Here is a 24,700-nt window from a genome sequence, read left to right as displayed (position 1 = left end):
AATAGCAGAGAGGAGGGGGGGACACACCAACAGTTAGGATTAAAAGACATATTCCATGTGTTTAACTATCTTGTGATTCTATCAAGGGAAGAAGCTGCAGCTTATGTCTGAAGGATGAGGGATGTTATGGCAGGTGGGGCGGTCATCAGCAAAGAGATAACTAGAACAACACTCGGTAGAGCGCATACCTCCGCCAGGTTGAACACTTTACGGTGTGTATCCCACTGATAGGTCGGATCTGCATCTGAACCTTAACCATAATCTAATCGGCTTGTTCTTGTCACCTACCCAACTCATCCGCCAAGTTTTGTCTTAACCCGTCCAAAACTTTTTGAAACATCTTGCTATGTATCGTTTTGCCCCGATCTCTCAATGGTGAAAAATCACTTAAGAAAAAACAAGACCAAAAGTCTAAGCGGCGTAGCCGGGCTTGTAAAATATTATAAACCACAAACACACATGATTAGCTTTTTAAACAGTCGTTTATGGTGTTTCTAACATCAAACAAATAAATTTGGCGGAAGCCCGACATCCGTGAGGTAAGTTTTACTTACAGAACTGAGCGAAGATCTACTGTAATCTATACTGTATACCCCACAAGGGTTGGAGATGTGCTCATTTACCAAGCAGCTAGCTAGCGCTTGCCAAGCGAGCCATTCCTTAAGGATTTTGAATGGAGTTCTTGCTCGAAAGCTTTAACCACTAGGACTAGGCGATCTCTCCACAAGAAACTTGTTAAATGAACACACACCCAATGTTCTTGAGACCCGACCATAGAGAGACTGTAATCTATATACCCCAAGGAGCAATGACCTTTCTTGCCACTCTCGACGTGAGCGGGTGTTTACGCCGTAATGACATCTTTTACGTAATGACTTGGCATGACGGCCGGACACAAAACTTCCGCTGCTTTAATATATATAAGATATATATTTAACCTCCAGTAACGTTGCAGTCACTACAAAGAGATTAGTGTTACGATTAGATTTACTATAACAATTACGTTACGTTATTATTCCGAAAATTATATTATTTTAAAAACCGAGGTAAATACCTTACTTCCGCTTTTACACCGCTTAAATCCATCAACTTTCCATTCACGAAATTTGGGATTAAAGTGTAATGGTTATATTTACTTTAATAGCCGGCGAAGTCGGTGTTGTGAATGAACGCATATATATGTTGAAAAGCCAGATTTTGCTGGATCTTTGAGAATTTCGAAGCTTTTGCGCACCAAATCGAGCCGGCGAAGCCAAAGCCTCTTGCCATTATTTTACCCATCACTGTGGCATCAGTAGGTTAGGTAGTTCAGTTGGTAGGTGTAGGTTGATAGTAGGTCGGTGTAGGTACCGTACCTGGTAAGACTTGGTAAAAGAGAAGAGCAGACAGTCCTCCCCAATACCTACATACAATAAATGTCACAAGAAGCTTAAGGAAGTAACGATACGATGTGCTAGCTTAAGGCCTATTTTAAGAAATTTTAACTGGGCTTATCATACGTTTTCACAGTATGTGTGTCGTCTTCTAACTTCAGTCGCTGTCAGGACTGGTTCTCTCTGGGCACTGCGGCTTCCTCCACCAGAAGAAGTTAGCTTGCAGTAAGATCAGTGCCGACAGATCAGACGATAGCGCCGTTTCAACAGCAATGTGTGACTGTCGTTAATCAAACCGAGCTTTCTTTCTTTATGTAAACCGCTTATACCGTATTTCTGGCCGTGAAAAACTATCCCTGACGGCCGCGAGATTTCTAAAAAATAATTCTTCGTCAATTTTAGAATATTTGATGCCGTTTTCAGCGTCCGAAACGCGTAATAAGCTTTTAAAAATTATTTTTCAAATGCTCGAATCTCATCGGTTCCGGTGTTTGGTGACTATTTTCGTTGAAGATAACGAGGTTGGTCTTAACGTATTTTAATTACAAATTAGAGGTGCATTAGATTGTGAATCAAAGAAAGACGGGTGAAACAAACTCCTATTGAACTTTTTCGCAATTGTTTTATGCAAACTTCCGCATCCGGTCGATGGCGGCCTCCATTGCGTGATTTGATTTTAGAAATATTTTTTCAAGTTCTCGAATCTCATTGGTTCCGGTGTTTGGTGATGCTTTTCGTTGAAGATAACCAGGCCCGTGCGGGCCGAGGTTGGTCTTAAAGTATTTTAATAATAAATTGGAGGTGCATTAGATTGTGAATCAAACAAAGACGGGTGAAAGAAACTCCTATTGAACGTTTTTCAATTTGTTTTGCATACTTCCGCATCCGCAAGATGGCGGCCTCCATTGAGCTTCGGAATTCTCAAGCAAGGCATAATCTGGTTTTCAAGATAATACGTACGTGTTTATTGACAACACCGGCTTCGCCGGCTACTAGTACCGACTGCAAAGCCGCAATGAGCCGGCGAAGCCAAAGCCTCTTGCCACTATTTTACCCATCACTATGGCATCAGTAGGTTAGGTAGTTGGTAGTAGGTAGGTGTAGTAGGTACCGTACCTGGTAAGACTTGGTAAAAGAGAAGAGCAGACAGTCCTCCCCAATACCTGCATACAATAAATGTCACAAAAAGCTGAAGGAAGTAACTATAAGATGTGCTAGCTTAAGGCCTATTTTAAGAAATTTTAACTGGGCTTAACATACGTTTTCACAGTATGTGTGTAGTCTTCTAACTTCAGTCGCTGTCAAGACTGGTTCTCTCCGGGCACTGCGGCTTCCTCCACCAGAAGAAGTTAGCTTGCAGTGATTAATTCGGTGAATTCCATCTCAACTTCGAATATTTCCGGCCGTGAAAAACTATCCGTATTTCTAAACTAAATATGTAAACTGCTTATACCGTATTTCTGGCCATGAAAAACTATCCACGATGGCCACGAGATTTCTAAAAAATAATTATTCGTCAATGTTAGAATATTTGATGCCGTTTTCACCCTCCGAAATGCATAATAAGGTTTTAAAAAATATTTTTTCAAATGCTCGAATCTCATTGGTTCTGGTGTTTGATGACGATTTTCGTTGAAGATAACGAGGTTGGTCTTAACGTATTTTAATTACTAATTAGAGGTTCATTAGATTGTGAATCAAAGAACGACGGGTGAAACAAACTCCTATTGAACTCTTTCGCAATTGTTTTATGCAAACTTCCGCATCCGGTCGATGGCGGCCACCATTGAGTGATTTCATTTTAGAAATATTTTTGCAAATGCTCGACTCTCATTGGGTCCGGTGTTTGGTGACGCGTTTCGTTGAAGATAACCAGGCCCGTGCGGGCCGATGTTGGTCTTAAAGTATTTTAATAATACATTGGAGGTGCATAAGATTGTGAATCAAACAATGACGGGTGAAAGAAACTCCTAATGAACGTTTTAAATTTGTTATGCATACTTCCGCATCCGCAAGATGGCGGCCTCCACTGCGCTTCGGATTCTCGAGCCAAGGCATAATCTGGTTTTCAACATAATACGTACGCGTTCATTGACAACACTGTAACGTTTGGTTATTCAGACACAAACAAGTCAACAAGATGGCGGGCCAACGGACTGCCGTTTATTCGTCATGGTGTCGTGAACATGCCGTAAACCATGACGTGAACATAACGTCATGATGTAATGCGTTATGTTACAACCATGTCGTAAACCATGACGTGAACATAACGTTATGATATAATGCGTTATGTCGCATCTCCCTTTGACAAACAACAAACGGAAAATTAAGTGAAGCATGGCACAGCAAGTAATAAAAGATGTAGCTGATGCATGAACGAACATGAACAAAATAAGTGTAAACATTTAGAACATACTGTCACAACAGTAAAATAGGGGTAGACTACCCTGAGTTACAAGGTGCTAGAAGAAGGGTTAGTCTGCCCTCAGTTTGTCACATAATCCTCTAGATGTTTGGGTCTGTTGATGACGCGGCCTGACTTCGTGGTGAGAGGATTCTGACCCTGTTCAGGCGGCAGAGAGGATGGCGTGTGTGTGACTGGCGAGGGTTGCCCTGTACGGGCTGTAGAGTGCAGGCTGCTGCTGCACGGGCAGTGCTGTGTGGTCTGAGCTGAGCTGGGAGCTGGCAGACCAGCTGGAGCAGTAGCACAGTGTGGGGTCGGTCTGGTCGGTTGCCGGGTTGCATACGTCAGTGCTGTGGAGCTTGGCTGATGAGCACCGTATGTTGAGAGGCGGAGGTGTTTCCTGTTTCGGCGATACTTCCTGCCATTACTTTCAACGATATATGATCTGGGCACACTGTGATGGGCTACAACTGTTGCAGGCAGCCAGTTGTTTGTACCTGGGAGTGGAGTCATCCTTACTGGGTCTCCTGGGAGGAGGGTGGGCAGGTCTCTTTGGACATGTTTGTCGTGGTGGACCCGTTGCTTCTCCTTGCTCTGATCGAGCTTCTTCCTGACCTCATCACAGTTCAGAGTAATTGGACGCAACAACTCACGAGAGGTTGGCAGCAGGTTGCGGGGTCTGCGAGACATGCAAAGCGTGGCAGGTGACATGTTGCAACTTTCCAGCGGCGTGGTCCTGTAGTCAAGGAGGGCCAGATGTTTATCACTGCACTTAGACCAGAGTCGCTTTACCGTCTGTATGGCTCTCTCAGCTGCACCACTTGACTGAGGGTATCGGGGCGAAGACGTCTGGTGATTGATGTGATAGTCAGCACAAAACTGGGAAAATTCTTGCGAGCTGAACTGAGGTCCGTTATCTGTTCTGAGTGTCTCTGCGATGCCGTGTCGACACATTTGTGATTTGAGGGCGTTGACAGTGACTGCTGTGCTGAGGTTTGTCAGAGCATCCACCTCGATGAATTTGGAGAAACAGTCGGTTGTGAGTAAGTATTGATTCCCTTCATATTCGAAGATATCAGCAGCCACCTCAATCCAAGGTAACAGAGGTGTTTTCAGGGGCATCAGAGTTTCTGCGTGCTGCTGACTTTGGTACAAACTGCACTGTGGGCAATCACTGACGACGTCTTCAATTTGTGCAGTCATGCCTGGCCAGAACAGAGCTTCTCGGGCTCTCTGTTTGCATTTGCTGATTCCCATGTGTGAGCCATGTATTTGTCGCATCATGTCTGGCCGCATTGTTGTGGGTACAACGATTCTCATGCCTTTGTAAACAATTCCATCCATCACCGACAGCTCGTCACGGTACTGCCAGTATGCACGGATGCTGTGAGGTGTTTCAGCTTTGGTGTCTGGCCATCCTTTCAGAACCATGGTGTGCAGTTCATTCAACTCTTCAGCAGTTCTCTGCTGGAACTGCGCGTAGCGAGACGGCACCACTGATATGAAGTCTACCATATTGATTAGCTCAATGTCCATCTCTGGTGTAGTATCTGGGAGGTTAGCACGGCTCAGGGTGTCGCCCAGTGGAATGTCCTTCCCTGGTTTGTACGTGATTGTCAAGTCATACGGCTGCAACTTCAGGAGCATTGATTGTAGCCTCATAGGTGCTGCTAGTAGGGGCTTGGTGTGAATTGACTGCAACGGCTTGTGGTCGGACTCGACGGTGATGTTTGATGTCCCAAATATGTAGTAATGGAACTTCTTGCAGGCATGTACAATGGCCAACATTTCCTTCTCCAATTGCGAGTATCTCTGCTCAGTCGGTGTGAGCGCACGGGATGTATATGCTACAGGGTGGTCATCTTGCAGAAGCACTCCTCCGAGAGCGTAACTGCTGGCATCACATTGAATGGTACAGCCTTTCTTGGTGTCGTAATAGGCCAGCACCAGTGCATTGCAGCACAACTGTTTCATCTTTTCAAAGCTCTCGGCTTGAGGTTTGTCCCAATGGAAGAGGACATCTTTGGGCAATAGGGCACGAAGTGGTGCATCCACTGTACTTAATTCTGGTAGAAATTTTGCCAAATACTGGATGAAGCCAAGTATTCTTCGGACATCTTCTTTGTTCTTGGGCTCTGGCATTGCTTTCACGGCCCTCACTTTGTCATCATCAGGTTTCAGACCACTCCCTGTCAAAATATGCCCTGCATATTTCACGGATGATTGTTTCACATGACATTTGTCAAAGTTGAGTTTGAGGTTGAAAGCTGTAGCTCTGTTGACAACTTGTCGCATGATGGAGTCATGTTCCTCTGGGGTCCTACCCGCCACCAAAATGTCGTCCATTATGGCCCGAGCGCCTTCGATGCCCTCCAGCATGTTGTCCATGATACGCTGGTAGATTTCAGGAGCGGATCGGACCCCGAAAGGGAGCCTCAGCCAACGGAAACGGCCAATTGGGGTGTTGAAGGTGGTGAGAAGACTGGACTCATATGTGAGCGGGATCTGTAAGAATCCGGATTTGGCGTCAAGTACAGAGAAATACTTTGAACCTGGTATCATTGATGCAACCACTTCTTCAACTGTTGGAATGTAATAGTGTTCTCTCCTAATTGCCTTGTTTAGGTCTTTTGGGTCAATGCAGATTCTGATTTTGTCTTTCTTAACTACGGTGACCATGGAGCTCACCCAGTCTGTCGGTTCAGTGACACGAGCAATGTGCCCATCTTTTTGCATTTCTATTAGCTTGGCTTTAACCTTGTCGTACAGAGCTTTTGGTTGCCGACGTGGTCCATGGACAGCAGGGGGCACAGTGGGGTCGATTTTCAGAGAATACTTGCCTGGCAGTACACCTGTTGTGTGGAGAAGATCAGGATAATCACTAAGGTCACTGACCTTGTGAATTCTCTCAATCAACCCGAGTGCTGTGCTGGCTTGGCCGGAGAGAAGTGGTCGTTGCTTTACTCTGACGACATAAAACTTGACGTCAACAGTGTTTTGTTTGTGCGTCACAGGCAATGTGATGCATCCCTCAACAGCAAGGTCATGCTCCGAATAACTCTTTAACTTGCTATCGGTGGCAGACAATGACATGTGGGTCTTTAGACTGTGAAACAGCTCAAGCGGCATTATGGATACTGTTGCACCTGTGTCAATCTGTGTCTTCACGACCTTTGTTCCAATCTTGACATCAGTCCACCATTCTGTTGCTGCATTTGTTCCATGAATGTTGTTGACACTGTGCGTCAGGGTCGTGTCATCCGACTCGTAGTCACAATCAACAGCATGCGCAGCAGATCTTGACTGCTCTTTCAACTTCTGTCTACACACACGGGCGAAATGGCCTACCTTCTTACAGAATTTGCAGGGGGCCTCCCTGGCGGGACACTTGTAGTGTGATGATGAGTATCCGCAGTACCAGCAGTTTTGGTTGTCTGTCCACTGTTTTCTGGTGGGTGTCTTGTGACGGGGTGGCTGCTGTTTGTTAATGGCATACACCTTACTGTCTTCGTCCGCAGCAATAACTCGCAAGCTCTCCTGTGAGGTCTCGTAGTTCTGACCGATGCTGGTGGCCTTGTTCAGTGTGAGCTCGTCTCCTTCCTGAAGGCAAAGTTCAGTCACCGCTGGATTAGCGGATCGCAGGACAATGGCATCCCGCAGCATGCGGTCCGTGTTGACGCCATATCCACAGTCTGTCACCAGCAGCCGCAGGTCAGTTACAAAGTTGTCAAAGCGTTCACCGGGCAGCTGTTTACGCCTGTTGAAGTTTACTGTTGCTCTGATTTCATTTTTCTTGGGAGCCACGTATGCAGTGTACTTGTCAAGTACTCCAGTTAAGGTTTCATTTTCTGCAGGCACACCTTCGGTTGCAGGAGTCCATGTGAATGTGTTGTAAATTTCTCTGCCTTTGTCGCCTATGTATGTCATGAGATAGTTTACTTTGACAATTTCCGTGGCCGTGGATAACGGTCCGTTGAACGTAAACACACAATGTTGTTTAAAACGTCTGAACTCCTTTTCAAGATCTGACGCTTGCCAGTTCATACGTGGCTTTTCTGAAGCATCCGCCATGGCGACAAAATAGTGCAACTCACTTGCGTTGACAACGACGTGGACGGTTGACGCAGCCGGATCCCATGTTGGTAGGATTCGCGGGGCGCATGCGAACTTCAACGAGCAAAAGGAGGACCAATAATGCACAAATGACTTTCTTGTCTACGTAGATATAAGAATGATATTTTCATCACTCGTTCGCTTCATTTTCGGCGTGGAACGTCGACGAAAACCACTTCTGACACCATGTAACGTTTGGTTATTCAGACACAAACAAGTCAACAAGATGGCGGGCCAACGGACTGCCGTTTATTCGTCATGGTGTCGTGAACATGCCGTAAACCATGACGTGAACATAACGTCATGATGTAATGCGTTATGTTACAACCATGTCGTAAACCATGACGTGAACATAACGTTATGATATAATGCGTTATGTCGCAAACACCGGCTTCGCCGGCTATTATTACTACGAAAACGATACTACTGAAATGACACCACTGTATTAAGAAACCTGGGTTTAATTTGTCTGAAGCGGACGGTGAGTCATAACGCCTAAGGCCTATACGTACCGTATTGTTGGAAGAGCCGTAACGCCGATGCTTTCGATATTTAATGGTCATTTTAACAATCGGTTTGTTTGTGTTTCACACTGAATGAAAAACGTAAAGATAAAGCATGGCGATTGTGATATATGACAGGTTCGACCTCGACGATATGTTTGGCCTGAACGACATTGGAAACAAAATGGCGGTGTGTGGAGAGTCAGGCACAGCACAGCCTTAATGACATCAGACGTAATCACATCACCCTGTCATGTGACCAGATTCTCAGCTCTGATTGGTATACGTTTGAGGGGACATACATACATACATACATACATACATACATACATACATACATACATACATACAGACGGACAAACTGTTCTTAGTGGGGCGGCTTAGCCCAAATATTCAAAAGAATTGTGCATTTTGTGATACAAGCACCAAATTTGGCACACTAGTAGACTATCATATTATGAAAAGATCTGGATATTGGGCCATCTCAGATTCAGAGATTTGATTTTTGCAAGATTTGCAGATTTTGCAAGCTGAGATTGCAACGCCAGGGACGGCCGACTCCTTCCTACGAGCTGCCCACGTCACCCGCACAAGAAGAGCTCATCAAATCACTGCAGCGGCACTGCACATCCTGCAACACCGTGCGTATGAACGCCACTGTATGACATATGCTGATGATGCAGAAGACCTGCCTGAGTTCGAAGACTGGTGTCACCAGAGAGGAGAAGACATTCCCAACTTTCAGTACTGGGCAACTGTGCTGGAACTAGAGATGTTGGTACTGGTCTACGTGCGTTCTCTGCGGCAGGCTTCATTCACGACGTACCTTGATGCCCTGACGGAACTGGTCCCATGGTTCCATGCCTTAGACCACACACACTATGCCAGGTGGGTCCCTGTTCACCTGAGGGACACGGTTGCACTCCCAATGAAGCACCCAGATGTAGCCAGAGAATTCAGGGCTGGCAACTTCACTGTACAGAAGACGAAGAAAGTGTTCTCTTCGATCCCAATCGAATCGAAATCTTGCAAAAATCAAATCTCTGAATCTGAGATGGCCCAATATCCAGATCTTTTCATAATATGATAGTCTACTAGTGTACCAAATTTGGTGCTTGTATCACAAAATGCACAACAGGTTTGCTATGCTGCTACACTACTAGACGCCTCTGCCCGATGGGCTACGCCGTAAAAAGTCTCATATGTGGATCCGGATCTTTACCAAAATCCAATTGATATGTTCTCGTCACGCATCAAACTGTCCACCAGGTTTCATCCGAATCTTTCCCTAACGTTTTGAAATATCCTGCTTACAAACAGACAGCCAAACGGGTGGAAAATTTATCTCTGTCCACATTCGGTGGTGAAAGTCAAGACGATTTTTCAGTCAGAGAGAGCGCTGAAGATTAGGCAGATGATGAGGCCCAGAACTCTGCCTTGGGACACTCCAGCCATAACAGGAAAAGATAGGATTCCATTGAGAACCACACGTTGGCTACAAGAGTAGCGGATGTCAGTAACCTAAGAGTGGAGTTGGCCTTGGATGCCTCAGGTAGAGAGTTGGGAGAGCAAGGTGGGATGCCAGACTATCAAAAGCTTGAGATATGTCTAGAGAGACGGCCCTGATCTCATGACACTGATACAACCAAGATATTCTAATTTCGTATTTTTGATTAATTTTCTGAAATTTGTAGAATTTGTTTTTCACTTGGAAGTTGTGGGTTACGATGTGCAAATAAAGGTGGGAAAACTCTGATTTAATGCAGTTTAATTTCAGGATATAAGGCAACAAGAGATTAAAATTCTGAAAGGGGGTGTCGACTTTCTATAGGCCCTGTATAATGATGTAAAGATAATTGGATTGGATTATGTGGTCAAGAGGTCAAAGATCAGATCAAATTTCCTGTTAGATAAAAATTCTGTTACTGCGCTGATTTGTAAACTACTAGTGGAATTTTGACCAAACTTGGTATAAGTATTTCATATCATGATGCAAAGATGAACTGATTAGATTTTGGTGTCAAAGCACAAAGGTCAGAGGTCATGTCAGGGAAAACTGTGATACTTGAGAAGAGCTAAAGGGATTTAAATCAAACTTGGTACAAATATGTATAATGATGTAATAACATCAGTCGATGTTATGACGTCAATGAGTGCCATTCTAGTTTAGTTTTTGAAGCATATATAAATAAACAAATATACAAACAAAAACATACAATGCCCTCCAAAAGTATTGGAACAGTGAAGTCAAATTTGTTATTCTTGCTATATACTCAAAAAAGTATGGATTTGAGACCAAAAGATGAATATGAGGCAAAAATACAGAAGGTCATCTTTTATTTCTTGGTATCTCTATGCATATATGTTTTGCCATTGTAGAACAATAGCACTTTGTATGTTCAGTCCCCCACTCAAGAACTTTCACATTCTTGTTCTGAAACCATTCCAGTGTTGCTTTGGCTATATGTTTGGGGTCATTGTCCTGTTGGAATGCAAATATTTGCCACAGTCTAAGGTCTTTTTCACTCTGAAGCAAATTCTCCTCAAGGATGTGCCTGTATTTGGCTCCATTCATTGTTCCCTCTATCCTTAAAAACTACAAGTCTCCCAGTCACTGCCACTTAAAAGCATCCCCATAGCATTATGCTGCCACCACCATGCTTCACGATAGGGATGGTGTTAAATGGGCAATGAGCTGTGCTCGTTTTCCGCCAGACGTAGCGCTTTGCATTCAGGCCGAAGTGATCAGTTTTCGTCTCAACACAACATAGAATGTTTTGCCTCATGCTCTGAGTCTTTCTTGTGCCTTTTTGCAAACTCCAGGTGTGCTGTCGTGTACCTTTTTCTCAGGAGTGGCTTCTGTCTGGCCACTCTCCCATCAAGCCTAGATTGTGAACTGCTGCAGAGACTGTTGTCCTTCTGACAGGTTCTCCCATCTCAGCCAAGGAACTCTTTATTTCTGTCAGAGTAGTCATTGGGTTTTTGGTCACCTCCCTGACCAAGGTCCTTGCCCAGTTGCTCAGTTTTGTCTGTTAGCCAGCTCTAAGAAGAGTCTGGGTAGTTCCATATCCTTTCCATTTCCTAATGATGGAGCTCCCTGTGCTCTTGGGAACTTTCAACACTCTATAAATTGTTTTATACTCTTCCCCAGATTTATGCCTCCTCAATTGTATCTCAGAGTTCAACAGACAGTTCCTTGGACTTTGTTGTCGAGCTTCTGCTCTGACATGTCAGGTGTTTTTTTTGCTAAATCATGTCCCATCAATTGAATGGGCCACAGGTGGACTCCAATCAACTTGTAGAGACATCTCAAAGATGATCAAAGGAAATTGGATGCACCAGAGCTCAATTTGGAGTGTCATAGCGAAGGGGTTGAATACTGATTAACTCAGGACATTTCAGCTTTTCATTTATAATTAACTTGTAAAATATTGTAAAAAAATAAATCCACTTTCATATGATGGTGTATTATGTGTAGACCAGTGATAAAAATCTCAATTTAATCCTTTTAAAATTAAGGCTGTAAAAACAAAATGTGAAAATAGGCAAGGGGTGTGAATACTTTCTGAAGGCATTGTAATTGGGTTGTATCATCAATGGTGCTCCACTGAGGTGAGTTTGTTTGAAGAGCTGTGCTTCTAGTATAATACCATGCAGCCATCAGCCAGACATGTAATCTGCGATGTTGTTCGTGATTTCACCTCCTTCATTCAGAAGATTTACGTAAATACAACTTCCACCTGTTTCATACCAGGATGAACAGGATCGATAAGTTATTTGTTTGTATCGTCAACAACGGATATATCTCACCAAACCTGAATTTAAACTGCATTTTTAATTTTATTTATGGATGGGCAGCCAGAGAAACATTGATTGAATTTTTAAAATGAGATTTATTCACAGATTTTGTGATAAATCACAGTTTGGATTTTTGTTTATTTAACTGCAGTGATGTACTTGTGTTTGAAGAAACTGCAGTACATAGTCACTGAAATTGCAAAATGTGCACATTTGATACCACGAACACAACCAACTTGTGGTTTTGACAGAAGGCCCAACGTTTCAGCCATAGAGTGGCTTTCATCGAAGAGAACTTGGACTGCTCTGGTTTTTTTTCCTCTCTGTGATTCTCATGATTGCAGTGACTTTGGATTCCCCCAATTACAATTAACTACTGTTGTACGAAGTTTGATCTAAGTTTACATGCAGTTGCTCATTCATTGTAAATTGGCAAGGGATAATGTAACAAATGTGTATGTCTGTTATTTTCACAGCTGAAACTGCACTTGCTGATGCAAAACTCCGCTACTCTGACGTCCAGCAGGCCTATGTTGGATATGTCTATGGTGAATAGCCACGCTATGTTATGTTTTTCAAACTGGCTGTTTGGTTATAGGTTTGACTGGTTTCTTTCTCCACTGCCTAGTGTGGCTTCAAGTTTCATTGCTGCCTGCTTTCACCAATACGCACTTAGCAAGCATGCGGAAGTTTATCCAACGCATCCCAATATGAGTTGAGGGAGACCTTTATCTTGCAGTATACTGTAATAGGCTAGTCTTTGGTATTTTTTTTCTTAATTTTTTTTTTCCGTAAAGCTTCCCATTGCTGAGGCCATTATGCTTTCTGCAGATTTTTATGCCTCCGCCGACAAAGTTGTATTGAAATATTAAATTTATGACATCATAGGTCACATGATTTGGCAGCCATATTGGATTGAAGGAAAATATTAAATAATTATATCTCTGAAACCGCTCACCCTATCGATACGAAATTTTACAAATATCATACAACAGCACTGTTGCATATAGTTGGAAAATGATGATGTCATCGGTCACGTGGTTTGGCAGCCATCTTGGATAGAAAAACGAACCTTATCCGATCAACATGAACCTTCGCAAACGTGATCCCCTACCCATACATATGCAGAGTGATGGCATATACCCATCGTGTTACTATGCGGAGGCATATTGGCAACACAGTCACATTGTTCGAGTTAAAATTTATTTTAAGTGCAAAATACACCCTGGACTTGTGAGAGCAGAGTTACGATTTTAAAATGGTTTACTCAAACCTAGGTCGATAAGCAGACTCAGTGGCATAATGGTTAGAATGTCCGCTCTGAATCTGGGAGGTTGGCGGTTCAAATTCAACCCTGGCTGAGTCATACAAAAGACTTAAAAATCATATACCATGCGTCATACCAAAGTCATTCATACCAAAGTGCGTGTTGCTTACTTGCTTGACCCTCAGCATTTAAAAAAGAAAGAGCATAGGTTGGTAACCAACTAACAACTTGATAGGCAGAATGGCTTCCTCCTGCATTGAAATTCCTTGTAAGGGAACTCATATTATTATATGCTTTTCTCATTTGGCTATCTGTTATCACCAGTGATGAAATGAATGATCTGAAAATTTATTCATGATTCACTTTGTCTGTTATACATTATGGACAAAAAGGAAATCATAAATTATAACTGCTATATCAATCCTATATGTGACATCCATTGATTCAGCATCCAATATTCTTGTTCGTATTCTTGCTGCCGATACGACTGAATTACCTGCTTATTAGATTATTTCAAAGTATTTATCTGAAATAACATCATAGAGTGGGTCCCGGTGTCCGACCATATGTACGTCCGTTAACATTTGACTAAAACATCTTCTCACAAACTACCCAACCAGTATGGACAATATATTGGTACAATTCATCAGGACAGCAAGGCCTCATGGTGTTGTGCTCCCCATCTGGATGCACCCCAAAAAGTGGGAGTCAAAGGGGGGTTTTGCACCAAATATTGGTATTTCATTCAAAAACCGTTTTCTCAGAAACCGTCCGTTTCTCAGAAACCAACAGATAAAAACCAAACTCGCCAAGAGACATCGGAACCATGCTCTAACCTTAAGTTGTGCTCATCATTGTCGCATCACCCCCAGAAATGGGGCCACAGGCCCCCTACCTGAATCCCTCATAATCACTAAAACGTATTTTCCTTACAAACTACATGACCGATATGAACCAAATTTGGTACGATACATCAGAACAGTAAGGTGTTATGGGGTTGTGCTCCCCATATGGATCCGCCCCCTCCCTATAAGAGCCAGAAAAAGAGGGGTTTCGCCTAAAATTCAGGTAAGTTATTTAAAATTATTCTCAGAAAGTGTGGAAATAGCAGGCGGCTATTATTTTGTGTTTGTTGTTACCTTTTAAAAATAAAGGTTTGTATACTTTCCCTGCTCACTTGTGTGTGTATTTCTTGTGTGTTTCCGAAACAGGGAACTCCACATGTGGACAACGGGCAATTTATCATAGTTTGGGTATGACTGGCATCCCAATCTTTAATGTTAATAACAACTGCTCCAGTGGCTCTACTGCACTATTTGGTGCACGGCAAGTCATCGAAGGAGGTGTGCCACTGATTTTATCATGATTATTGTGTTGGTAGTGGTCTGTATGTGTATCTGACTTTATTGCTGCCACTATTAACGTACTGCCACCTTGAGCTGATGGAGATTATACATTGAGAAATAGAGGACACTGAACCAGCTGTAGAGCATAGCTTATAAGTCTGTGCCATAATTGTGTTTTCTATAACATGGAGCGAAATGAATTGATTTTTATCTGGTGCAGGACCTTTGGTATTGCAAGGCCACTCCCTCTTATCGAACTTTCATCACATGTTAATTATTTACCAAATAGCTCCAGCCCAATAAACAAAAGTAAACAAGGGCAGCAAAAGTAAAAATAAAATAAAAAACAACACCACCAACAGCAGGTTAAATGATAGAATTGCATTGGGTTGGTCTCTGATATTCCCATCTGAACAGACAGCTCATGATGGTGGATTTTCGGGTTGATATCCCATATACTGTGTTGATTTGTCTATTCTCTTAATGTCCTTGTAATTAATTAAAAAGTGCATATAATTCCTGCATATAATTTATGTACATTGTATTCTCTACAATGAGCCTTAGCTCATTGTTAAAATGAATGAATGCATCCCAACTATGAGACACTCTTCCTGGCCCGAGCTGCAAGACCTGACGTGATAGAGTACAGGTGACGTATGGGGGAGGGGGACTGAGTTACAATGAAAGGTGTGTGCATGGTGTGGAATGGGTACATGGCATGGGCGGACTGGCCATAGGGCATTTGGGCAATGCCCGGTGGGCTGGGACCGCTGGGTAAAAAATGGGCCGCTGGGCTGGATAAAAAACTGCTGAAAAAAAAAATTGTCACGGAAAACTTCTGCCTCCATCCCCGGGGATTCCCCGCTAAAAATCAAAAGGTCAAAAGGGCATTATAATTACTAGCAACGGTAGGTTCCAATGAAAAGGCAAAATATCAGAAATTGAAGGCTTTTTTATTTTACACGATTTATATAAACATCCGTTGAATCATATCACACGCAAATCATCAAAATCTAAACAGTATCGTTAGAATTTCAATAAAATCCACATCACTGTGCTCCGAGACTGGTGTGCAGCTGTGTCACGTCCTTGTTCACCACATCTGTATTCCTCAGACTGCCTCCGAGACTGGTGTGCAGCTGTGTCACGATCTTGTTCACCAGATCTGTATTCCTCGGACTGTCTCCGAGACTGGTGTGCAGCTGTGTCACGATCTTGTTCACCAGATCTGTATTCCTCGGACTGCCTCCGAGACTGGTGTGCAGCTGTGTCACGATCTTGTTCACCAGATCTGTATTCCTCGGACTGCCTCCGAGACTGGTGTGCAGCTGTGTCACGTCCTTATTCACCAGATCTGTATTCCTCGGACTGCCTCCGAGACTGGTGTGCAGCTGTGTCACGATCTTGTTCACCAGATCTGTATTCCTCGGACTGCCTCCGAGACTGGTGTGCAGCTGTGTCACGTCCTTATTCACCAGATCTGTATTCTCGGACTGCCTCCGAGACTGGTGTGCAGCTGTGTTACGTCCTTGTTCACCAGATCTGTATTCCTCGGACTGCCTCCGAGACTGGTGTGCAGCTGTGTCACGATCTTGTTCACCAGATCTGTATTCCTCGGACTGCCTCCGAGACTGGTGTGCAGCTGTATCACGTCCTTGTTCACCAGATCTGTATTCCTCGGACTGCCTCCGAGACTGGTGTGCAGCTGTATCACGTCCTTGTTCACCAGATCTGTATTCCTGGGACTGCCTCCGAGACTGGTGTGCAGCTGTGTCACGTCCTTGTTCACCAGATCTGTATTCCTCGGACTGCCTCCGAGACTGGTGTGCAGCTGTGTCACGTCCTTATTCACCAGATCTGTATTCCTCGGACTGCCTCCGAGACTGGTGTGCAGCTGTGTCACGATCTTGTTCACCAGATCTGTATTCCTCGGACTGCCTCCGAGACTGGTGTGCAGCTGTGTTACGTCCTTGTTCCTGCCTCCGATTGGCCTCGTCTTGGCGAGCCTTCGTTCTTGCAACAGCTTCCTTGGACGTTTTCGTTCATGAAGCTTTCCGTTTGGTTTGGGAGGCATTTTACCGGTTTATCTGAAACGGTACCCGCCCAGTAACACGTACCAGAGAAAACAAATCGTTTGCGCAATGGGCTCTCCGATATTCGATGTGTTCATGGTTTGAATTACGTAACGTAACGTTTGTGACGAAGTTTGTGACTTTTGTGTTCACGGTAGTGTTTGATGTGACGGTGTGAACGTAATTTCGTAATGTTTTTCGTTTTTATTTTCGTAATCGTTTAATGAACCTTTAATGTTTAATGAACGTTTAATGTTTAATGAGCGCAAGAATAATGTCATTTAATGATCATTAAATGAATGAATGAATGAATGAATGATTGTTATGAATAATGCCATGGCGTCGCGTTGGCAGCAGTGACAATATAAAAATGTTTGCCAAGGATTTCAAAGAGAGAAAAGGAACGTTTATCAGCAATGTCGTCTATCCTGAAGTTGTAAGCTGAAGAAGAGGTACCGTACAAAATCATTCAATTCTTTTTCCTAAAAAAAAGCGTACAGTTGATATGACTAATCACGATTTCAAACACGATGGAATAATATTTACCGATATGAACAGTGATGTGGTTTTTTTAATTGAAATTGTAAAAATACTGTTTAGATTTTGATGATTTGCGTGTGATATTTAACGGATGTTAAAATAAATCGCGTCTCCCAATTGAAGCCCCGCCCTTAGGGCAGGTACCGTTGCTCTTAAGTCTTAATATATAATGGCGATACAACAATTTTTACCGCTTTGCTTTGAAGAACGGGAATGAAGGGGGAGGAGCGTGTTAATATGTCTGGTTGAAGGTTTTGGGCTGAGGGGGTTTGAAGCCAGATTTTAATATTACAGCCGTCATGTTGGTGCTCGTCATCACTGCGATGCAAAGCAAAAGACGCCTCAGAGCTGTTACATTCACAATCACTATGTCGTATGTACTCCCGAAACGTGTTTCCTTCATTGTAAAAACTACCAAGTCAGCAGTTAAAAGGACTTTGAGCCGATAGGCCTAGTAAGTTTAGATAGGTCTACTGACTACTGATCTAGTATTGATAACAATGTCGTGAACTGATTTACGATGCTAAATTGGACACTATTGTGTAAATTGGTACAACCGAATAGTGGACACTATTGTGAGCAGCATTGAGCAGCGGTTTGACAGATCAGCAACATCAACATTGCATGCTGATCTCTCACTTCTTCACCCAAGGAACTTTGATCAAGTGCCATCGGGAGCTATGGAAGAGCCGCATAAACATTTGCTGAGATTTGATGATGGTGTCACTGTGGAACAACTACGAAAAGAACTGCGTAGCCTTGGAGAACAATGGTCAACACTGAAACAATCAGTAGCAGATGCTTATACAGTGCAGGAGGGCAGTGAGTCTGAACAGGACAGGAAGACTCTGCCAAGTACATGTAAGTCATGTAAAGCCTGTCCTCTCTGCTGCTACAAGGTGCTCCTCAAGTTGAACCTCTTGACTGATGCCTACAAGAGCATTGGGCTTGCCTACAAGCTGCTGCTAACGCTGCCTGTGTCACAAGTGGCATGTGAACGGTCTTTCTCTGTTTGAAGAGAATCAAAAGCCGTCTGCGAAGTACAATGACACAAGAACATCTTGAGGCGTTCATGTTGATGTCTGTGGAAAAAGGGATCCTGGCCAAACTTGAAATGAAACTAAGGATATCATTGATGGTGTGGCTGCCAGAAGCAGCGAACTGCGCAGGCACCTACTCTCTCAGACATGACGTGCTCGTGTTACTGAAAATAAATGTAATTTTTAGTGGATTTTATTTAGGTTTTTTTTTTCAAGCATTTCGTCTATTTTCTCAGATAAGCAACATATAAATGAATAATGGGCCGACCTAGGTGAAGGATGCCCGGGCCGGTTTTAAGACCCAGTCCGCTACTGCTACATGGTGTGGAATGGGTGCAGAGGGCGAAAATAGAGCATGCCCTTGCTGGAGGAACAAGCTGTTGGCTCATTAAAGGATAGGGGGATTAGAATAATTTGAACCATTGATGCCTTCCAGTGCTGGTACTGAGATAAGCAAAGTGTAATTAAAGGGCTGGGAGTGTGGTCTGAGAGCGAGCGAAAGCTCAGACAGGTGGATCCTAGGCCACGAAACCCTTGAGCAACAGAGGAGAGCATGTGACGCTAAAATTGTTGTGTGTGAAGGCCTGGGTATGGTACGGGTTAAGGGGTTTTATTACTGTTTCATTTTTTTCATTGTTATTGAGATTTTTATTTCTTGATGTTTCATTTTTGTATCCTTCCACTGTGCCATTTTCTTTTATGAAATAAACTTGGTTTCAGGGTGGATTCTACATGTTGGGGCTGATTCATTTGGTGGTTTAGGGTGGTTGCAGTGTACTTGGAGTGTGGTTGAAACTGCGTTCTGACCAACGGTTTGCTCGGCCAAATTTGATCTGTTATAGGCATCTATCGGCGTTTCGTCGGGCTAATTCCACGGTCCCATGAGTATGGTAACGTGGCAAACAGGCCCAGGAATTTACTTGGGACCGTGGACTTGGTTGTCAGTTGTGGCTGCTTTGACAATACACATGGGACTCGAACTGGGCAACCGGAACAGACCCCCCCCCCCCCCCCCCGTGTGTGTGTGTGTGTGTGTGTGTGTGTGTGTGTGTGTGTGTGTGCGCACCACCTGTCCATAGAGGCCAAACTAAACAGGATCATCTGATTCTCTCTGTCAGTCTAACTTATTCACATTTAATCTTCTTTTTTTTTAGCTTTATCACTTTGGTATAGTTTGTGGAGACTCTACATTAAGTTTGATTTGAAACCATCATGAAATAAAAATCTAAGGTGGCATCAAAGTGTGAAAAACTTTAGAGGGGGGTTAGGGAGTGAATACTTTGTCAGGCCAGTGCTTATATATATATATACGTATATATATATATGATAAAAAAAATTATTTGTTATGTTTGTGGGGATAGATTAAATACCGTAGTGGAGATAGGAATGTGAAAATTAACATGGACCGTGTGATGCGAAGAAGAAGAATCTTCATGTAATAAGTAGGGAATCTACATCGTATATGTGTCTCCGTATATGTGTATGGAATAACATCGTATATGTGTCTCCATATGAGGGGTGGAGCTATGCTAATTAGGTAGGGCTTAAGGATAATTCCCAGTGTGTAATTGCCCCTGTAATTTGCCCTTATGTTTTATTTCATCAAAAAGGGCCGCCATTACAACAACAATTACGAACGACAAGAACGGCCATAAAAAGCTCCATTCACCCACAACACCATCATGCCGACAGAGACCCGAACATTTGCCAATCGGCAAGTTTACCCGCCCAGCCAAACATTCCCGGATGGCGACTAGACTCCGCCTCTGATGACTCTTACCGGACAAACCACGCCCCATGAGTGGTTAAGGAGATGGGATGAGGTAATGAAGCTTGGGCGATTGGTCGGGGGTGATGTCAGAGCAGGGAGCCCAGGATGGTAAAAGGAGGAGGAGGAGAAGAAGAGGATCTCTCTTGGTCCTGGAGTGTGTGGCAAACGGTCGCAATTTTTGCCTCTCCTTGGTTCTGGCGATCGGATCGGGCGGTCGCTCTCGTCTTTTGTCCCTGGCTTGGCTGTTCCTGGCTCATGTGCGATCGTGGAGAGGAGGAGGAAGAAGCGGACTCGCTCTCCCTCTCTCACTTGTGCCGGCTTTGGGATTGAACTGGGGGACATTTGGCTGCCTGCTGCTGGCTCGGTGTGCGGGCGCACTTGACCGGCGCCATTGTTCCGGTGTTTCGACGCGCGGTCCTCTCAGCGACCGATCCCAACGAAGTACTCGTTGAGACCAGGGCTGAGTGCCAACTCAAATGGGGGCTTTAGTTTTATCTTTTCTTTTATCATTCCCCTGTCATGTACTTGTGTCTGAGGGGAGGCACCTCAATCTAGGAATTGGTTTTACTTCACATTTCGTTTTTGTTATTCTTGCATTAATTTCATTAAATTAATTTATTGTGCATTTTAATTTTCTGTTGTGTTCGTTTACTTGTCCCGTATCTGTGTGTGTGGGTTCGAGGAATACAACCCCGTGGCGGCCGTCCGATCAGATAAGGCTTTGACAGGCCTTTCCCGCGCGCGTGCGAAAAGATAATCCCGCCAAGTTTGAACTAGGCCTTGGAGTTATCTGTTCGGCTATCTATCCAAGGTTGTTCTTCATCGGCTACGGACGTCATCGGCTATATATACAGTGCATTCAGAAAGTATTCAGACCCCTTTACTTTTTTCACATTTTGTTATGTTGCAGCCTTATGCTGAAATCGTTTAAATTAATTTTTTCCCTCATCAAACTACACTCAATACCCCATAATGACAAAGAGAAAACAGGATTTTAGAAAGTTTGGCAAATTTATTAAAAAGAAAAAACTTAAATATCACATTGACATAAGTATTCAGAACCTTAACTCAGTACTTGGTTGAAGCACCTTTGGCAGTGATTACAGCCTCGAGTCTTCTTGGGTATGACGCCACAAGCTTTGCACAACTGGATTTGGGAATTTTCTGCCATTCTTCTCTGCAGATCTTCTCAAGCTCTGTCAGGTTGGATGGGGACCGTCGGTGGACAGCCATTTTCAGGTCTCTCCAGAGATGTTCGATTGGGTTCAAGTCAGGGCTCTGGCTGGACCACTCAAAGACCTTCACAGAGTTGTCCCGAAGCCACTCCTGTGTTGTCTTGGCTGTGTGCTTTGGGTCATTGTCCTGTTGGAAGGTGAACCTTGGGCCCAGTCTGACGTCCTGAGCGCTCTGTTTCAGGTTTTCATTTAAGGATATCTCTGTACTTTGCTCCGTTCATTGGTCCCTAAACCCTGACGAGTCCCCCAGTCCCTGCTGCTGAAAAACACCCCCACAGCATGATGCTGCCACCACCATGCTTCACCGTTGGGATGGTATTGGGCAGGTGATTAACGGTGCCTGGTTTCCTCCAGACCTGACGCTTGTAATTGAGGCCAAAAAGTTCAATCTTGGTGTCATCAGACCAAAGAATCTTGTTTCTCAAAGTCTGAGAGTCCTTTACGTGCTTTTTTGCAAACTCCAAGTGGGCTTTCATGTGTCTTTCACTGAGGAGAGGCTTCCGTCTTGCCACTCTGCCATAAAGCCCAGATCGGTGGAGGGTTGCAGTGATGGTTGTCCTTCTGGAAGTTTCTCCCATCTCCACACAGGATCTCTGGAGCTCAGCCAGAGTGACCATCGGGTTCTTTGTCACCTCTCTTACCAAGGCCCTTCTCCCCCGATTGCTCAGTTTGGCCGGGCGGCCAGCTCTAGGAAGAGTCCTGGTTGTTCCAAACTTCTTCCATTTAAGAATTATGGAGGCCACTGTGTTCTTGGGAACCTTCAATGCAGCAGAAATTTTTTTGTAGGCTTCCCCAAATCTGTGCCTCGACACAATCCTGTCTCTGAGCTCTGCAGGCAGTTCCTTCGACCTCATGGCTTGGTTTTTGCTCTGATATGCATTGTCAGCTGTGAGACCTTATATAGACAGGTGTGTGCCTTTCCAAATCATGTCCAATCAATTGAATTTACCACAGGTGGACTCCAATCAAGGTGTGGAAACAACCTCAAAGATGATCAAGAGAAACGGGAGGCACCTATGCTAAATTTCAAGTGTCATAGCAAAGGGTCTGAATACTTATGTCAATGTGATATTTCAGTTTTTTCTTTTTAATAAATTTGCAAAACTTTCTAAAATCCTGTTTTCTCTTTGTCATCATGGGGTATTGAGTGTAGATTGATGAGGGAAAAAATGAATTTAAACGATTTCAGAATAAGGCTGCAACATAACAAAATGTGAAAAAAGTGAAGGGGTCTGAATACTTTCTGAATGCACTGTGTATATAGATATATATATATATATATATATATATATATATATATATATATATATATATATATATATATTTTTTTTTTTTGTATACTGAATCGAGGCTCGTGAAAGAGCTAACATTTACTTCACAAACAAATCAACCAGACAAACAAAACACACAAAAAGCGGGAGCGGAAAACAGGATGGGGAGAGAAGGTGAAGCACACAAACACAACATTTGAGAGCAGGGAGATGTGTGGAAGGGAGAGGGCTTGGGGGGAGGAGGCATGGGAAGGGGGGGGGGGGGTGGAGGGAGAAGTATAAAACACAAGGACACCAATGACTTCCAGGACAGAAGTTGGAATTTCAAAAAAGTGGAATTGGGGTGAAATTAGCGGGGGTAGAAAAGATCAAGGTTTTGGATGGGGGAAGATAAGAGATGGTGGTGAACAGCTGTTTTAAAGACCTGGAGGGTGGAGTGGGATTGAAGAGAGTGAGGGAGTTTGTTCCAGAGGCGGGAGAAAAGAGGAGTGAAGGTGAGCAGAGAGTCTTGATTTTGGCAGTTTGACCATAAGTGGGTTGCAGGCAGATCTTGTGCGACCTGTAGGAATATTTGCGGGACAGAGCCCAGAGAGAGCTGGGGGGGGCAAGGCCAGAGAGGAGTGGGTAGAAGATGGAAAGACCACCAACCTGCCTGCGGTGAGTGAGTGAGAGGCCCTTGGAGTTAGCTTCATCGCGGGAGAATCCAATGATTCTGAATGCTTTGGTTTCAACAGCGTGAAGACGAGCTAGGTGTGAGGCAGGAGTACCAGCCCAGAGGGGAGAGCAGTATTCCATTGAGCTGCGGATGAAAGCCTTGTATGTGGTGAGGAGCTCAGGTGTGCCAAGGAAGGACTTCGCACGACGAAGGATGCCCAGTCGGCGACTGGCTTTGGAGGCCAGATTTGAAATGTGGTTTTCCCAGGAAAGATCATGGCAGATAGAGAGACCCAAAAGCTTGAGTGACAGAACTTCTTGGAGAGGATTATTCAGAAAGTGGATGGGAGGGTTGTCCAGTCGGACTTTTCGGAGAGACATCATAAGAATGTGAGATTTGTCAGGATTGAAAGACATGTTCCACTTGTTTGCCCAGTCTGTGATTTTGTCCAGGTCTGCAGAGAGTGAGGAGGCAGCAGACTGCTGATCTGAGGGATGAAGAATGGAGCGACAGAGAGTAGTCATCAGCAAAGAGATACAGAGGATTTTCAAGAGAGTCAGAGAGATCATTGATGAAGACCAGAAAAAGCACAGGGCCTAGAACACTGCCTTGTGGAACTCCAGCCTGAACAGGAAGAGGAGATGAGAGAAACCCATTCAGGGCCACACGTTGACTACGACTAGAGAGGAAGTCCGCCAGCCATGCGTGGAGATTTCTATGGATACCAAAAGAGGAGAGTTTGGTGAGCAGAGCGGGGTGCCAGACCGTATCGAAGGCACGTGATATGTCAAGGGAGACTGCTCTAATTTCCTGTTTGGCATTGAGGACCTCCATCCATTGTTGAGAAAGCAGAAGCAGCATGTCCAGAGTAGAGTGTCCAGGTCTGAAACCAAATTGATGATCAGAGATCAAGCCATTGGAGAAGAGGAAAGATTTCATATCTGAAGCAATGATGGATTCCATGACTTTGCTGATAATTTGGAGAAGGCTGATTGGTCTGTAGTTGCTGGGATCTGTTTTTGCACCTTTTTTGTGCAAAGCGGTGATGTTGGCAGATTTCCAAGCAGATGGAAGATGACCTTGAGCAAAAGAGAGGGTGAAGAGAACAGAGAGAGGGAGTGAAAGAGCGGAAGAACAGGATTTTAGGACCCGTGGGCTGATGCCGTCAGGTCCAGTTGCAGAATCCGAGTCGAGGGTTGACAGAAACTTTTCCACCTTGTCAGGAGGAAAGGACACAGAGTCCAGGAGCAGCTGGGTACGACTGGGTACGGTGGGTACAGAGAGGGATGGGTTTGGGACACAAGATTTAGAG

General features: G+C 44.1%; 2 protein-coding genes across 12 annotated transcripts in view; one reads left to right on the top strand and one right to left on the bottom strand.

Annotated features, from left to right (window-relative positions):
• The window catches only part of UROC1 (urocanate hydratase 1), a 369,204-nt gene that overhangs the window by 169,040 nt on the left and 175,464 nt on the right, over nucleotides 1-24,700 (bottom strand). The gene's annotated exons all lie outside the window — the stretch shown is intronic.
• The window catches only part of SCP2 (sterol carrier protein 2), an 87,834-nt gene that overhangs the window by 1,429 nt on the left and 61,705 nt on the right, over nucleotides 1-24,700 (top strand). For all 11 annotated transcript variants that reach the window (XM_078776095.1, XM_078776096.1, XM_078776101.1 and 8 more), the window contains exons 3-4: nucleotides 12,668-12,739; nucleotides 14,670-14,801. In XM_078776095.1, the coding sequence (XP_078632221.1) occupies nucleotides 12,668-12,739; nucleotides 14,670-14,801 (204 nt within the window). The remainder of the gene's footprint in view (nucleotides 1-12,667; nucleotides 12,740-14,669; nucleotides 14,802-24,700) is intronic.

This window comes from Myxine glutinosa, chromosome 4, assembly GCF_964187855.1.
Source record: "Myxine glutinosa chromosome 4, kmMyxGlut1.1, whole genome shotgun sequence".
Taxonomy (NCBI): domain Eukaryota; kingdom Metazoa; phylum Chordata; class Myxini; order Myxiniformes; family Myxinidae; genus Myxine; species Myxine glutinosa.
The sequence above is the reverse complement of the archived record's forward strand: the minus strand, read 5'-3'. Positions and strand labels throughout refer to the sequence as shown.